The sequence below is a fragment of the Zalophus californianus genome, chromosome 6 (assembly GCF_009762305.2).
Source record: "Zalophus californianus isolate mZalCal1 chromosome 6, mZalCal1.pri.v2, whole genome shotgun sequence".
Classification (NCBI taxonomy): Eukaryota; Metazoa; Chordata; class Mammalia; order Carnivora; family Otariidae; genus Zalophus; species Zalophus californianus.
The window spans coordinates 26,616,480-26,632,006 of record NC_045600.1 but is presented as its reverse complement, the minus strand read 5'-3'; the positions used below and the strand labels follow the sequence as shown (position 1 = coordinate 26,632,006).

Below are 15,527 nucleotides of genomic sequence, written 5' to 3'. Positions count from 1 at the left end.
TCTCCGGACCGCGTGCGGGCTGCGCCTGCGCGCACCTCCGGGCGGTGTTGGGGGCTAAAGGAGGGGCTGGGCGCGCACGCGCTCCGTCTCCAGGCAACGAGAAAAACAGAGGCGCGCAGAGAGCGCCTGCGCGGCGATCGTTGCGGTGGGGGGTCTGGTCTGGAAAACTAAGTCCTGGGGTTTTCCCTGAGCAGAAACCGTCCGCCAGAGCCTCAGGTACGCGGTGGGGGCGGGGGGGAGCAGACATGGGGTCAGCACCTCGACTTCCCAAGGGCCCCAATGGACAGAAGAGCGAGGGTTTGTTCCCAAAGCGGAGTCCCCAGTGGGGGCGCCCCGGCTGACCCTGTGGGACAGTGCGTGACTTCAGCGTTCCGGATCTAGAAGCTGCGGCGGCCAGGTCAGGTGGCCTCCACCTCTCAGGTTACAGACCTTTCGCTGTCCGCGCCGCGGGGACTTCTTGGGTAAGGGTTTGACAGCCAGGCACCTGCTGCAGGCCATGAGCGGCCTCTGTGTTCTTTGGAGTCAAGCACGGTTCCAGCAGGAGGGAAGCTGGAGAGCTCTTGGTGCCAGTCACTTACCTCTGGGCCGCAGTTTGCTCACCTGTGAACCGATAGGGCTGGACTCAGAGTCCTAAGGTCCCTAAATGCCAGTCATGTAACTCTGAGCGAAACTTCAGTTTACGGGTGAAGAAACCAGCCAGGAAGGGAAAGTTGCTTGTCCTGTGTCACAGGCCTAAAATCTGACTTTCGATCCAGTAGCTCTTTCCAGTAAATCTTTCCCCCAACTAGCGAGTCTACGTGTCTGGCAGAGACTGGTACTGGAATAAAGCTAGGTGGCAGGAACACCCGCGTCACACTCGTTTTTCTGTCCTGAGGACCTAATAAGCACCCACAGGAAATAATGAGCATTCACCAAATGCTTATTGAAGGAAAGCTCTGGCAGAAAGCTCTGGCAGACCCAGCACCACTGTCCCTAAAAAGTTCAAGAGAATGTGTAGGTAGGACAAATGTAGAAACAGTTTTACTTTAGCAGTGCGGGGGAACCTCAGACAAACTCCTCACATATATCTGGTTTAAATCTCCTCTAGGGCTTCAGTCCAGTCCCTGAATGGCTGGCCTCCAGTTGGCACCACCTCTGCCTGTGGGCGTTATGCTTCCATATAATAAAACAGAAGCTCCAGGGCTCCTCTCAGCTAAACAAAAGCCCTGTGAAAAAGGTGACTCTTCTCAGCGGTCCTCCATGGGGCATCTGAGGAACAATTTCCAGCAGAAGCTTTTGAGCAACAAAGAGCTGACACTGGATAATCTCTACACTCACTCCAAGTGGAACACCTGCACAAAAGCCCAGAACTACTCCTATCCCCACTGTGTTGGAATCAGCCAGCAAGATTCAAGAAGCAATCCCCAGGGCCAAGCAAAGGGTTTGTTTCACTCATCAAGTCCTCAGTCCCGGTATTCCAAAGCAAATAATCAGGAATTCATCCCCTTCACAAAGAAGCGAGTTGGGGTAGACCGGGCATACCCCCTGAAACCTGTGTTCCATAGGAAATCTCATAGTACAGGTGAGGCTGGCATTGATGGGGACCAGAATGTCTCTCCAAGACCCCCTGAACCAAGAGAGTTTCCATACAGCAGTTTTGATTCAAGGAACTGGGTGAATTCATCTGTGGTTCGTGCTGTTGTCGCCACACAGGAGGAGAGGGCCATGGCAAACCCTAACAGGACTGAATGGGTGCAGATCCAAAGACTAGAAGCTGCAGGGGAGAGCTTACAGGAGGAAATCCGAAGAAAAGAGACCCTTCTAAGGGAAAAGCTGAAGAAGACAGAGGAGGAACTCAGAAGGATCCAGAAAGAAAAGGAACAGGCTAAGGAAAATGAAAAAAGAGAGCTACAGAGAATGATACTCCCCAGGAGGAGAGGTAAAGGTAATAGCAACACCACATACAAACCTACCTTCTCCCCAGAATTTGGGTCTGAGGAGGTCTTCAGTAGAGACAGGGGGGAGGAGGAAACTTGGGGATGGTCTCGAGAAAATTCTAGTCCATTTCAGCTCTCTGATTATGGAATACAGAAGCTCAAAAGGGAAAGACTGGTGGCAAGCAATAACAAAATCCCAGACCTAGTCTCAGAGCCATCAGAGGAGTGTCCTCAGTCTTCAGAGGGGCCTGGCCATGCTTTACGGGGAGCCACCAGCAATCCTAGTTTGTCTAGGGTACCAGACTCCTCGGTTTCCAGCTGTTCCATCGAAGAGCCCGAACTTGGTGAATGTAGCCACTGTGGACGCAAGTTTCTGTTGCTCAGGCTGGAGAGACACTCCAACGTCTGCTGCAGGATGCAGGGTTCCAAGAGGAAAGTGTTTGACTCCTCCAGGGCCCGGGCCAAGGGCACAGAACTCGAGCGGTACTTGAACTGGAAGGGACCAGCCTCAGTCAAGGTAAAAAGGCAAGGGCCTTATGGATTTGACTTTGAGTGGGGATCATTGTAAAGGGGATGTTATATCAGTTTTCTTTAGAAAAAATTCATGTGTCATATAGGGAGAAAGTGAGAATTAACATTTATTGATTACAACTGGGTGCCAGTCACTGTGATGGGAGCTTTTCATAAGATCTTCACCACAACCCTGTGAGGGTTTCATTGTCTCTTATTTAATCAATTCAAAAATCAAGTCTCAGGGAGTTTAACTTGCTTAAGATCACAAACAGCTTTAAATGGCAGAGTCAGCACATATGGGGCGCCTGGGTGGCTCAGTCAGTTAAGTGTTGGTTAAGCATCTGACTCTTGATGTTGGCTCAGGTCATGATCTTAGGGTCCTGGGATCGAGCCCCACGAGCCCCACATTGGGCTCCCGCATCGGGCCCCAGCCCTACATTAGGCTCTGTGCTCAGTGGGGAATTTGTTGAAGGATTCTCTTTCCCTCTGCCCCTCACTCTGCTTGTGTACTCTCTCTCTCTGAAATAAGTAAATCTTTAAAAAAAATAATAATAAATGGCAGAGTCAGCATATAAATCTGGGTCAGAATGACTGCAAAATCTAGACTTAAAAAATATATGTCCTATTGATTATAAAAGTAATAAATGTTTACTGTAGAAAATTAAAAAGATTTGAAAAATATAAAGAAAAAAATGATGCAGCACTGTAACCCTGGGAGAGAGTTCCTTGCTCTTTGCAATATACTCTGCCACCTCCCAAGATTAGGATTTGTTACAACTCCTATAACTGTATCTACTTTTTCAAGATTAGCTCAATTCTGATATACCTTCTTAGTAAATACATGAATCACAATTAAGTTTGCAATCCTTTTTCTCCCCATTTAGAGTGTAAACACCTTAAAGGTAAAGGATACTATTTTTGGTTAACATTCCAGTTGCAGAAAAACTAGGTTGTAAAAAGACTGTGAGATACTTGCATGGTAAGTTTAGGGGTACTTCACAGGCATATTTGGACAGTCAGATCTGGAAATTGTCTCATGAATAAGTCTACCACCCTGTCAACATTTTGCCCCTTGGCTTGTATATGAGTGTTTCTCAAAGTGCGGTATGCTGGCAAATATTTTTTATTTTAGTAGTTTTAGTGTATATTAGAAAAATATAACAAGATATGAAGCCCATGGTTTTTAGGAATCATGAACTTAAAGAAAAATATTAAGTAATTTATGGTTAGGGGGATAAAGTGAAAGTGGTACGCAAATGACCAAAGTTTGGGAAAGCCTAGATCACATGATCTCAAAGTCCCATCCAACTCTAATTTTCTAACAAAATATGAGAGCATATTCTGTTTTCATTTCTTTCCAATCATCCCTATGTGCACTAGCACCTCTTGTCCGCTAAGCACTTTACAGTTTATGGGCGTACTGCTGGGGCCTTTAAAAACTCAAATTTATGTGGTGGCTGTTAGGAGAAGTCGATTGCAGTTATTTCTTTCAGTACAGTTTGGAAGATAACCACAAAAAAGTCCCTTCTGTGTACAGAAATAATCTACCTGAAGTTGTTTCCAACAAGAATTCAACATTTTGCTCTTGCAGATAATGATACGATCACTGGTTCCTGTTCTTTCCTGTTTTCTTTCTGGTCAACCCAATAATACACTGGGGTCTTCTCTATCCTACTATAGTGGTTGTTTCTGGCAGGCACCTGAAAGAATCTTCTGTTTCTTAAATTCCTAAATGCAGTAGCAGTGAAGCAAAGGAATTGGATTTCTGAGATCAGACACCCCAGCTTTGTGGAAACTAGTTTTGGGGGGGAATATCATGCATTGAGGACACTGAAGCAGAAAGGACCTGGATTGAGACGCACTCCCCTCCTTGGAATGTTCTAAGTCTTATTCCAAAGCTTTGTGTCTTTGGAAGCCAAGTGGTTGTGTCTCCCTGTTATTCCTCTAGTGTACTCACAAGAACAGGTGACTTTCCTTCTATCCTTTAATTTTCACATAGCTTCCAGCAGACTCCTAGCTCTGGTCTCATTTGAGCACAGAGACCACATCTTTGTGCTTTGTGATTAATAAGTGTTAATTGAATAAAATTTCAATATGATAAATTAATAGTTCATTCAAAATGATGAACTATCATATACTTTTTTTTTAAAGATAAGTTGGAGTTTTTCTTTCTTTTTTTTTTTTTTAAAGATTTTATTTATTTGACAGAGACACAGTGAGAGAGGGAACACAAGCAGGGGGAGTGGGAGAGGGAGAAGCAGGCTCCCCGCCAAGCAGGGAGCCCAACTTGGGGCTTGATCCCTGGATCCTGGGATCATGACCTGAGCCGAAGGCAGATGCTTAACAACTAAGCCACCCAGGCGCCCCAACTATCATATACTTGAGGAATTTTCTCCTAATTCTTTTTTTTTTTAATTTTATGATGTTATGTTAGTCACCATACAATACATCATTAGTTTTTGATGTGGTGATCCACGATCCATTGTTTTCGTATAACACCCAGTGCTCCGTGCAGTACGTGCCCTCCTTAATACCCATCACCAGGCTAACCAATCCCCCCGCCCCCCTCCCCTCTAAAACCCTGTTTGTTTCTCAGAGTCCATAGTCTCTCATGGTTCATCTCTCCCTCCAATTCCCACCCCCCCTTCGTCTTTCCCTTCCTTCATGTCCTCCCTGCTATTCCTTATGTTCCACAAATAAGTGAAACCATATGATAATTGACTTTCTCTGCTTGACTTATTTCACTTAGCATAATCTCCTCCGGTCCCATCCATGTTGATGTAAAAGTTGGGTATTCATCCTTTCTGATGGCTGAGTAATATTCCATTGTATATATGGACCACATCTTCTTTATCCATTCGTCTGTTGAAGGGCATCTCGGCTCTTTCCACAGTTTGGCTATTGCGGACACTGCTGCTATGAACACTGGGGTGCATATGGCCCTTCTTTTCTCTAACACCATTCACAAAGATAAACTCAAAGTGGATGAAAGACCTCAATGTGAGACAGGAATCCATCAAAATCCTAGAGGAGAACATAGGCAGTAACCTCTTTGACATCGCCCACAGCAACTTCTTTCAAGATACATCTCCAAAAGCTAGTGAAAAAAAAGCAAAAATGAACTTTTGGGACTTCATCAAGATAAAAAGCTTCTGCACAGCAAAGGAAACAGTCAACAAAACAAAGAGGCAACCCACAGAATAGGAGAAGGTATTTGCACATGACACTACAGATAAAGGGCTGGTATCCAAGATCTATAAAGAACTTCTCAAACTCAACACCCAAAAAACAAATAAGTCAAAAAGTGGGCAGAAGATATGAAAAGACACTTCTCTGAAGAAGACATACAAATGGCTAACAGACACATGACAAAAAGTTCATCATCATTAGCCATCAGGGAAATTCAAATCAAAACCACATTGAGATACCACCTTATACCAGTTAGAATGGCAAAAATGGACAGGGAAAGAAACAACAAATGTTGGAGAGGTTGTGGAGAAAGGGGAACCCTCTTACACTGTTGGTGGGAATGCAAGTTGGTACAGACACTTCGGAAAACAGTGTGGAGGTTCCTCAAAAATTTAAAAATAGAGCTACCCTGTGACCCAGCAATTGCACTACTGGGTATTTATCCCCTAATTCTTTTAAAAAGTTCCTGGATACCGGGTGCCTGGGTGGCTCAGTTGGTTAAGCGACTGCCTTCGGCTCAGGTCATGATCCTGGAGTCCCAGGATCAAGTCCCACATCGGGCTCCCTGCTCAGCAGGGAGTCTGCCTCTCCCTCTGACCTCCTTCCCTCTCATGCTCTCTCTCTACCATTCTCTCTCTCTCTAATAAATAAATAAAAAATCTTAAAAAAAAAGTTCCTGGATACCGTCTCTAACACACAAATTCTCTTGCCTTCTTGTCTATTTCAGTAACACTCTCTCCTGGAGGATCCTTTTGCTTTGATAGTATCTCTTCCTGTCATTCACCATTAATGATATCAGATCACCAAACAGCTACTTGCCTTTCTTTTTTCTTTTTAAAATTAATTTTATATTAATTTAAATATTTGAATACATTTAAAAAATCATGTACTAAGTGACCTATAAGGCAACAAGCAGGATCCTGCCTTATCCTTTTCCATCCTAATCTGGCCCCCAGTGGCAGTCTTCAGTCCTGATAGGTATGTGTTTTCTGGTATGTGTTTTCATATCTTTCAATAATATGCTTATTTTCTTGATTAATCAGTTTTTTACATTATCTGTTGACTTCCTGATATGAATGCTTCGGGTTAAGCTCTTTCACATCTCCTCTCCTTTTACTTTTCTCCTTCCTTCTCCTTCCATTGTAGTGGAATCACAATTTTGGGTTAAACCAGTAGTCAGCTTTTACATTATAATAACCATGTAAATTTTGTTCACTGATGAGTGAACACATGTCCCTGGAATTAATAGCTGACTCATGTTTTCATTTGCTTGGTTTCCTACTCTAATCTTTTTTAAATAATTTTTTATTATAATTTTTTTTTCCTAAATGATCTATCTGATGTCAGGCACCTATTAGCATTTTTGTAAATGCTCAAACACCTAATCCATTGATTTTTTTCTTATTCTAGAAACTTCCCTCCCATCACTCCTTTTTCCTCCTGCACCAGTCTGGACTGGTTATTCTGTAGGCCTGGTGCAGACCTATTGTTTCGGGACTTCTTTTTGCTTCTCTTCTGTCTTGGGTCCTGTTTCCACCTTCTTAGGTCTTCCTTTTTCTTGTTTTATTTCTTGCTTTGCTGAAGCTTTCAAGAAACGTGCATGGGAAGCATATTTTTTTTTTTTTTTTGGTCTCAGAATGAATGAAAATATCTATACAATAGCTTTATATTTGATGGATGATTTGACCAGGTATAGAATTCTAGGTAGAAAATGATTTTCTGTTAGACCTTTTAAGGGGTTTTCCCACTAGCTTTTAGCATCCAGTGTTACTGTTGAGAAATCTGATGCCATATTGCTTCCTGCTCCACTGTATGAAACCTCTTTTGGTGTTTCTCTTTTTCTGAAAGCTTACAGGCTTCTCTCTCTATTCTGAAATTCTGAAATTTTACAATGATTGTGTTGGATACTTGGTAGACTATTTCAATTTCAAGAGCAGTGACCTTAATTCTAGGAATGTTTATTGTATTATTTATTTAATAATTTCTTCTGTGTGCTTTTTTTATGCTTTTTGGAACTCCTTTTGGTCAGGTGTTGGACTTCCTGGATTGGCTTTCTAATTTCCTAATCTTTTCTACTTTCCATCTTGATCTTTTTTCCCATTCTGAATAATTTTCTTGACATTATACATTTCTATTTTTATTTTTAGCTATCACTGTTTTTTTAAATGGTCTTTTTTTTAAATAAAGATTTTCATTTATTTATTTGAGAGAGAAAGAGCAAGAGCAAGTAATCAGGGGGAGGAGCAGAGGGAGAGGGACAAGCATACTCCGCACTGAACATGGAGCCCGACATGGGGCTTGATCCCATGACCCCGAGATCATGGCCTGATCTGAAATCAAGAGTCAGATGCTCAACTGACTGAGCCACCCAGGCGCCCCTTAGCTATCATAGTTTTAATTTATAATAGTTCTTTCTGGTTCTCTGGTTTTCAGTTTTCTTTTACCTGTCTTATCCATTTCCTTTTTTTTTTTTTAAAGATTTTATTTATTTATTTGAGAGAGAGAGAATGAGAGCTAGAGAGCACGAGAAGGAAGAGGGTCAGAGGGAGAAGCAGACCCCCTGCTGAGCAGGGAGCCCAATGTGGGACTCGATCCCGGGACTCCACGATCATGACCTGAGCCGAAGGCAGTCGCTTAACCAACTGAGCCACCCAGGCGCCCCAAGTCTTATCCATTTCCTGAGAGAGAGAGAGAGAGAGAATTCATGTACCTGTTATAGTTTCTCTCTTGTTAGAGCTTTACTCAAATATCTGGTGATCACAGGTTGTCCATTCATATTTAAGGTTAAGTGGGGCATGTTGACTAAAGGCCTTCACATTAGGGTTATCAAATAGTGAGCCTTTTCATTGGATTCACTCAAGGTCAGCATCTAATGGCTTTTCTCTCGACTCCTTGGTGCATTCAGAGAACTCCTATCTCCTATGAGGGTGCCAATGTGTTTGATATCCTGGGAGCTGAGTGGGGGAAGGAGGCCAACAGTTCCATAATTCATCACGTATACTTGCACTTAATCCCAACTTTCAGCCTCAATATTACCCTGTTCTCCACTATGCCTGGACTTCCTGAGTCTGAAACCTGTCTGGTGCAGTTTCTCCAGAGAATAAACCCCTGTTCTCCTGTGAGAGTGTGGGAAGTGACAGACACTTGGATGTACAAGGTGGGAGAGGAGCCCCAGGGATCCAATTTATTCTCAGCCCTGCACCTCTTCCCTCTCCATTGCCTGTACTTATAAGCACCAAGCCTCTCAGTACTGTCACCCCTTGGCAGGCCCTTAGCTTTAAGTGCCTCCACTCTGGCAAGTCAGCTCTGTTGCTCCCTTCCTGTTCTCTTTGATCTTATGGATGAACACCCTTTCCGTTTCCTTACTGTCATTCTGATGAAGACTCAGAAGATGTGGTAAACGCCAAGTTGAATGATCAGTCTTCCTCCCACTTACAGGCTGAACCTCCTCAGAAGAGCAACTGGAGACAGAAGCATGAGTCTTTCATCCGTACTCTCCGTCAGGCTCGAGAGGTCCAGCAGGTCATTGCCAAAGGTGGAAACCCCTCAGACTTGCCTCCCATCCTGCCTGCAGAAAATCCAGATTATATTCAGTGTCCTCACTGTAGCCGCCACTTTGCTCCCAAGGTGGCCGAGCGGCACGTTCCCAAGTGTAAGACCATTAAGAACCGGCCTCCACCTCCAAGGAAGCATTACAGTTGAGCGGACAACAGTGGAAGCCTCAGAAGGCTCTGCTTCTCTTCAGCAGTAAATGGGAGTAGAATAATTTGATGCAAAACAGAACTAAAACTTTTACATCTCCCACATCTGCCTGCAGAGCTTAAATCAGTGAGGAGAGACCCGTTGCTAAGCAGCGGGAGGCAAAAGGAAGCTTCAGCTTCCCACGAAATTACCGCCTCAGGCTGGTGTGCCTTGTTATTGCCCTAAGAACTGATGGGCAAAGACTCTCAGGAGTAGTGAGCAGCCTACATTAAAGCTCTTTTCTCACAAGGCTGACTTGGGGTTTGTGCTAAGTGCCTGTGTTTGCTGTGCCTTCTTGCCCTACCTCTGCATGTATGCCTGGTTCTTGTTAACTCTTTTTGCTCTTGCAAGACGTTGGTTCATGAGACTGAGTTGGTGTCAGATGATCATGATCACCGAGGTGGTATCTCTTACAAAAGATAATACGATTTTGCTGTAAGGCAAATGTAAATTTATCCTTGACCTCCGTGATGTATGGTCCTGGCCAAAAGCCAATACCAGTATGTAAAGTTACGGCACCAGTATATCCTAAACCCTCCTTGTGGTGTACAGTGCCGTAAAGGGAACCTCATCTTTATGTGCTTTACATGGTAGGGATGGGAGAGAGCATCCTGTATGGCTCAGTAGTTGCACTTTGCTAAAGGATTTCATGTTCCCTCCCACCCCACCCCCCCCCCCCGCAAAAAAAAAGGAAGGAAGGAAGAAACTTCAGTTTCAGCTATTGCTGGCATTCTGCTTTGAAATCAGGTTGGGTGTATGGCTTTTTAAATGCGGCAGTAAAATCTACCATCAAAGCAAGCGGGGACATTGCCATGTCACATGTCCCTGCCCATTATACCACAGTGAACTTCTCTTTTAGAAAGTAAACTCTGATGAAAAAGATACCGGATCTGTTAAATTTTTTCTGTGCAGAATTGTGCATACTGCAGGTACTCTTCACAATTAGACCTTCAATCAATGGGTTTGGGGATTTAAAATTAAATAATAAAATGAGTAAGTCCTAGATTGGTGAGATGGGAGAAATGATAAGGTAATGCCTGTCAGGGGTAGTATCAGTTGAGATAGGATGAAGATAGAACAACAGATCTGAAATAACAGTAGGATTATTGTCCTGAGAGCATCACTCAAATTGTTAGTTTAAGGGGCGTCTGGGTAGCTCAGTCGTTAAGCATCTGCCTTCGGCTCAGGTCATGATCCCACGGTCCTGGGATCCAGCCCCGCATCGGGCTCCCTGCTCCGCGGGTAGCCTGCTTCTCCCTCTCCCACTCCCCCACTTGTGTTCCCTCTCTTGCTGTGTCTCTCTGTGTCAAATAAATTTTAAAAAATCTTTTAAAAAAATTGTTAGTTTAAAATACTGGAGAAGGGGCGCCTGGGTGGCTCAGTCGTTAAGCACCTGCCTTCCGCTTAGGTCATGATCCCAGGGTCCTGGGATCCAGCCCCACATCGGGCTCCCTGCTCAGGGGGAAGCCTGCTTCTCCCTCTCCCACTCCCCCTGCTTGTGTTCCCTCTCTCACTGTGTCTCTCTCTGTCAAATAAATACATAAAAAAAATCTTTAAAAAAAAATAAAATACTGGAGAAAAAACACCGAACCTGATGTGGGCCAAGGTGACTAAGCAGACAATAAAACCATGTTCTACTAACAACAAATGACCACTCACTTTTGTTCCATTTCCTCTGCAGCTTCTGCTGAATGGCTGGGCTAATAGATCAGACCAATTTGAAATGCGAATTTAAGGCTTTAGCTGTAAAGCTGCAGGGCTCTAGGCTGAAAAAAAAAATTAAAAAACAGTACCTATTGAATTGCTTTATGCTCTTCTTAATTGTTGCAAAGAAAAGGAGGGATCACATAGTGGGGCCTTAGTTGGCCACTTGAAACTTCACATACACACTGCGTATTTAACCCAGTATATACACTCCCCAGGCAAGTCTAGTGAAGTACAAACTGTTAAGTTTCACACTTGATGGTAAAAGCAGTAGATGGCAAGAATGAGCTGTGGCCAAGGCCGCGAAGTGGTAGCCTATGGACTGCTTTGTCCTACAATTTGACATAGATCTGACATTTAAAAACTGGGATATGGAGAATCTCTTGAAAAGCCGGAAGTTCTGGAAATACCAGGCCAGCAACCCTGCATAGCCCCAACCGCGTGCTCCTTCAGACAGGCTGATCTCGACGATCACCACAGCCCCACCTGGCCTGCTGCACTTATTCACCTTTCCTGCCTGGCCCCACGGGCACTTGGGTTTGGGATCCTGGTTGATGTGATTAAGTTCACAGGTCAGGGCCCTCTGGGGAGAACAAACGTATGTGTGGGGAATGCCTTCTGTAGACACAGGAAGCAGTTGCTCATTCTTATATTGCTGGAGAAGGCAATAGTCAATGCCTCAGTGTTCCCTCCAATCTTAATAATGCATAGGCCTTGCTTAGATTAAGAATATCTATTAGCCTTTTGAATTTAGCTTGATCTGCTCTTTGGGAAGAGGTCAGAACCGTTTTTCTATCTAAGTCCCTTCCTGGACAGCAGAGGATGACAGTGGATAATGCTGCTTGGTACTGTTCACGTGTGATACTTTATTCAAGAACCTTCAGTACAAGCAAATGTTATAAATTTTAAAGTTCAAAAGGTTAAGTAAGCAATGGGAAGAAAATCTCATGGTGAAACTCACTTCATATAAAAGTTATGCAGATGTGCTGAAATAGTACTTCTTAACAGCAGGGTATTTAATGCAGCATGGTACCTTTTGGCCAACATTTGCTTTTGGTCATTAATTTATCATTCTTCACGACTATACAGGAAGTAGCAGAGACGTGATATAGTGTTTTTCTCTCTCATGTTCCTGAGTCTGTGAGGTTTAGTGATCAGCATGTTTATTTCCATAGTTAATCATTGAAGTAATAAATGATTTTTGGTTTTGTGGCAGGAAGGAACATGTTTTGTAGTCCTGACGACAGCCCAGTCTGCTGGACACTAATGAATAATACTTCTTTGGAGGTCCAGGGATACTCATTTGAAAGAATTTATTTATAATACATCCTTGCTCCAGAGCTGTTCTTTCTATTATGGATGTTTCCAAATATATGGCAAATCAAATGAAATGTGAGTTTAAGGCCGCTTTTACTTTACACTTTAGTGAAATGCTCAGCCAAGAGAAGTGGTAACTTGGCTGTGCTATGCCAGGGAGACCAAATACAGTTCACCCTCTTTGAGGGAAAACAGTTTTGTAAACACAGATATACATTATCACTTGAAAAAACCCACTGTGATTGAGGAGGTTAAGTACAAGAAATGCTCCTTCCTCTTTCAGTGGCTCATTTTCTTCCTCCCTCTGCACTTTAAGCACTACATTTGAGAAGTTTGGGGAGAAAAAGGTGTAGCAGCAGAAATTATTGTTAGCAAGAAAAACTGGAAAAAAAAGCAAAGATTATTTGTGCAAATGTCCCTTGCATTGTTTCCGTTACAAGGTCTTTTATTTATTTAGATAAAGACTCATTGAATCAAAGATTCACGAAGGCCTAGTATCTGGGTGTTTCATCCCCAGTGACTAAGGTCCATGCGCAGGCATAGCACTGATTGAGAGTTTAAATGTTTATTTAAAACAGAAATGCCAAACCACTCCACCCTCAACCTTTCAAACATCTGGCTAACAATGAGCTAGTTCTTCAGCAACAATATCAGAGCAGAGGAGTAACTCAGGTTATACTATAACTCAAAAGCAATACTACTGGGAAACTGAAAACACCTAGTGCTGCAGAAAGAAAAGCAGGACAAACTTCAAGAGAATTAGCTACAGAAAACCATTCAAAGGCATTTCTGCTGCTTTTCATTTTTATCTAATGCATGGCTGCCACCTTTGAACTGGTTTCTGTTTGCATAGCTATTTGGTGGGAAAAATCATATGGCTGTCCCAGGCACAACTGGGAAAGTGCAAATTGTCTCTAAGGCACAGAACTCAGATTCTCAGCCAGATTAACAGCAAACTAGACTTCCTGAGGGAACATGCTAGAGAAAGTGAGCAGTGTTCCCCTGCTAGAGAATGGCTCCCCTCCGGAACAAGAGCAGTGCTCTCTCCTCCCTTCCATGCTCACTTCCATCCCTGTCTCAGCAACATGCCCCTGTTCCTCAGTTCCACAGCAGAAGCAATACTCAGGATTAACACCCAAACTGAGCCTGCCTCTCAGGCCTGCTGAGATGGTATGAGGAATACAGGAACGTGAAAAGCCAGTCAGTCCTTAAAAAAAATCAAAGGTGCATTTACATGATGAACCAAAACCCACTGCTAGGGTTTACAGCAAACCCCCAAGTCCCCAGAACTTGTAACTTTAATCCGGGGTTGGCCCCTTCCCTTATTTTAAGAAAAGGCTTTAGTGATTATGTTAGTACCATTGTACTAGGCTTCCCAGAATTGAGAAAACAATGGGAACATCGAACCAAAGAAAATCCCATTGAACAGAGTTGCCCATCCCCAGCCATGGGGTTTTCCCCAAGCATCAGCCTTTATCCCACCAGTTTTAGGGAAATGGCAAAATTTCCATCGCACAGGTCCTTCCAAAATATTAAAGAGATATCAAACATTCATTTTTTGGTTTGGGGAAAATGAAACAAAAATTAATTTAGCAGTTTCTAAGGAGGGAGGATGTGAGACTCATCAAGGCAACTCCTACGACCCAAAATACTAAAGGAACCTTTCATTTAGGTGAAAACACAAAGCTCGCATCCTTAAGTAAAAACCATCAAAAGCTTTGAGGACACTCTCTCTTTGGGAAAGCTAGCTTGCTCCTTGTCTATGAGGACACAATAATGACTATGGGATTAGAACGGAGCTCTCAGCCAAATTCCTTTCACTTGGCAGCTTCTACCTGTTCTGTTAGGCTTCAGGGACTACCAGGTTTTGGTGCTGGCTTTGGGCCACTCAAGTAGGAAAGATGATCCAGATTCACTGATACAGCTTCATAAAACACCAAAAGGGGACAAATACTGACTAGACATACAGAAAGGGAGTGGTTGGGGTTGCTAAAGTCAAAGTTAGAACCCTAAGAGTCACAAAGGCAGAGGCATTCTAGACCTTCCTAAGATACCAAGTAGAGGCAGCTAAAGGAGAACCTCTCCCCCTTGTGGTTTTCTCTTAAGGCCATTCCTATTGCCCCACTGACTCAATTTTCTAAGAGACACCTCACCTTTTCGAGGTACCTTACAAAGTTAGGAAATACTACCTGTATCGGCCACAGGCGGCAACCCCAGCTGTGCGACGAGGAGGGACCCTAGCCTTCTTTATCTCCTCCTCACTGAAGACATTTTAATCGACCCTCAAAGGAAAAGCAATCTAAGCCCACTTTTCCTCCTAAAGCATTTAGCTGCACAAAGTAACTGAACTTTCTGAAAACAAGGCCTAGATCGACTCCACCAGACATATTTTCTCAGACTCAGGGCTTCAGAGAAGGCTACCCTTCACCACTCTCCAGATGACCCTGCCTGGGCCCCACCTGGTTCCAGCCCACTCGAGTTTCACACTTTTCTCTCCACCCAGAGGTGCAATGCGTGGTGCTGAATTCCCAAGGCAGCTTCCAAGTAATGGTGAAATGATAAATGGGATATAAGCTGCTACCAGCAATATTAAGGTGAGCATTGTGTCTCCTCTTCGAAGGTGGGATCACCAGATGAGGTACAGAGCTGCTGTTGCTATGGCAGTCACTGAGGACAAAGCCAGGGCCACGGGGCCCTTCCATTCTCCAAAACAAAACCACTCCTAGATCCTATCTAATAGGCAATGCCACTCTCCAAGTGTACACGGAAAGTGCTTCAGAGCCTCCGCCTTGCACTCCTTGTCTGCAAGTGAACAAAGCCAGGAAAGCGCTCTCTGCATTCAGTAAGTGTGCTGTGAAGTTCTTTGGATACCAGTTTCCTGGAGGCCATACAGGCTCAGGAGACTAGAGGCTGGGTCGACAGGAGTCTGTTCCCAAGAGGCACCAGGAATCTGAATCTAAGTCAGGCTTTGGATCCATTTCCATCTCTTCCTTTGCTGTCTGAGTTCCTCTGGAATGCATCCCCACCTGTCCAAACAAAAAACAATACTGTCACCAGTCACAGCGGTTCAGGACTAGGTTTCCAATGCTGACCTCTAAGGATCTGTAGCCACAGTTCTGTGACAAGCTCCTAATACTACTTTAGATA

At 43.8% G+C, this 15,527-nt stretch overlaps 2 protein-coding genes across 4 annotated transcripts in view; one reads left to right on the top strand and one right to left on the bottom strand.

Moving 5' to 3' along the window:
* The first annotated feature begins 81 nt into the window (after positions 1 to 81).
* Positions 82 to 12,349, top strand: ZC2HC1C (zinc finger C2HC-type containing 1C). 3 transcript variants are annotated; one of them, XM_027569551.2, is made up of 3 exons: positions 82 to 216; positions 1,088 to 2,433; positions 12,280 to 12,349. In XM_027569551.2, exons 2-3 carry the CDS (start codon positions 1,108 to 1,110, stop codon positions 12,328 to 12,330), a joined length of 1,377 nt encoding a protein of 458 aa, XP_027425352.1. In that variant the 5' UTR covers positions 82 to 216; positions 1,088 to 1,107; the 3' UTR covers positions 12,331 to 12,349. The 3 variants fall into 3 exon arrangements, with proteins under 3 accessions (XP_027425352.1, XP_027425350.1, XP_027425351.1); XM_027569549.2 differs by lacking the exon at positions 12,280 to 12,349 and adding an exon at positions 9,057 to 10,623; XM_027569550.2 differs by lacking the exons at positions 82 to 216; positions 12,280 to 12,349 and adding exons at positions 240 to 397; positions 9,057 to 10,623.
* A 10-nt stretch (positions 12,350 to 12,359) lies between these two features.
* The window catches only part of NEK9 (NIMA related kinase 9), a 36,729-nt gene continuing 33,561 nt past the window's right edge, over positions 12,360 to 15,527 (bottom strand). The window contains exon 22 of the mRNA XM_027569548.2: positions 12,360 to 15,406. Coding sequence (XP_027425349.1) covers positions 15,284 to 15,406 — 123 coding nt within the window. The 3' untranslated portion in view covers positions 12,360 to 15,283. The remainder of the gene's footprint in view (positions 15,407 to 15,527) is intronic.

Excerpts from the sequence above, each read along its gene's own strand:
- ZC2HC1C (XM_027569549.2), top strand. The coding sequence starts at position 1,108 with ATGGCTGGCCTCCAGTTGGCACCACCTCTGCCTGTGGGCGTTATGCTT. Across the intron at positions 2,434-9,056 it reads AGGGACCAGCCTCAGTCAAG|GCTGAACCTCCTCAGAAGAG; the intron begins GTAAAAAGGCAA and ends TCCCACTTACAG.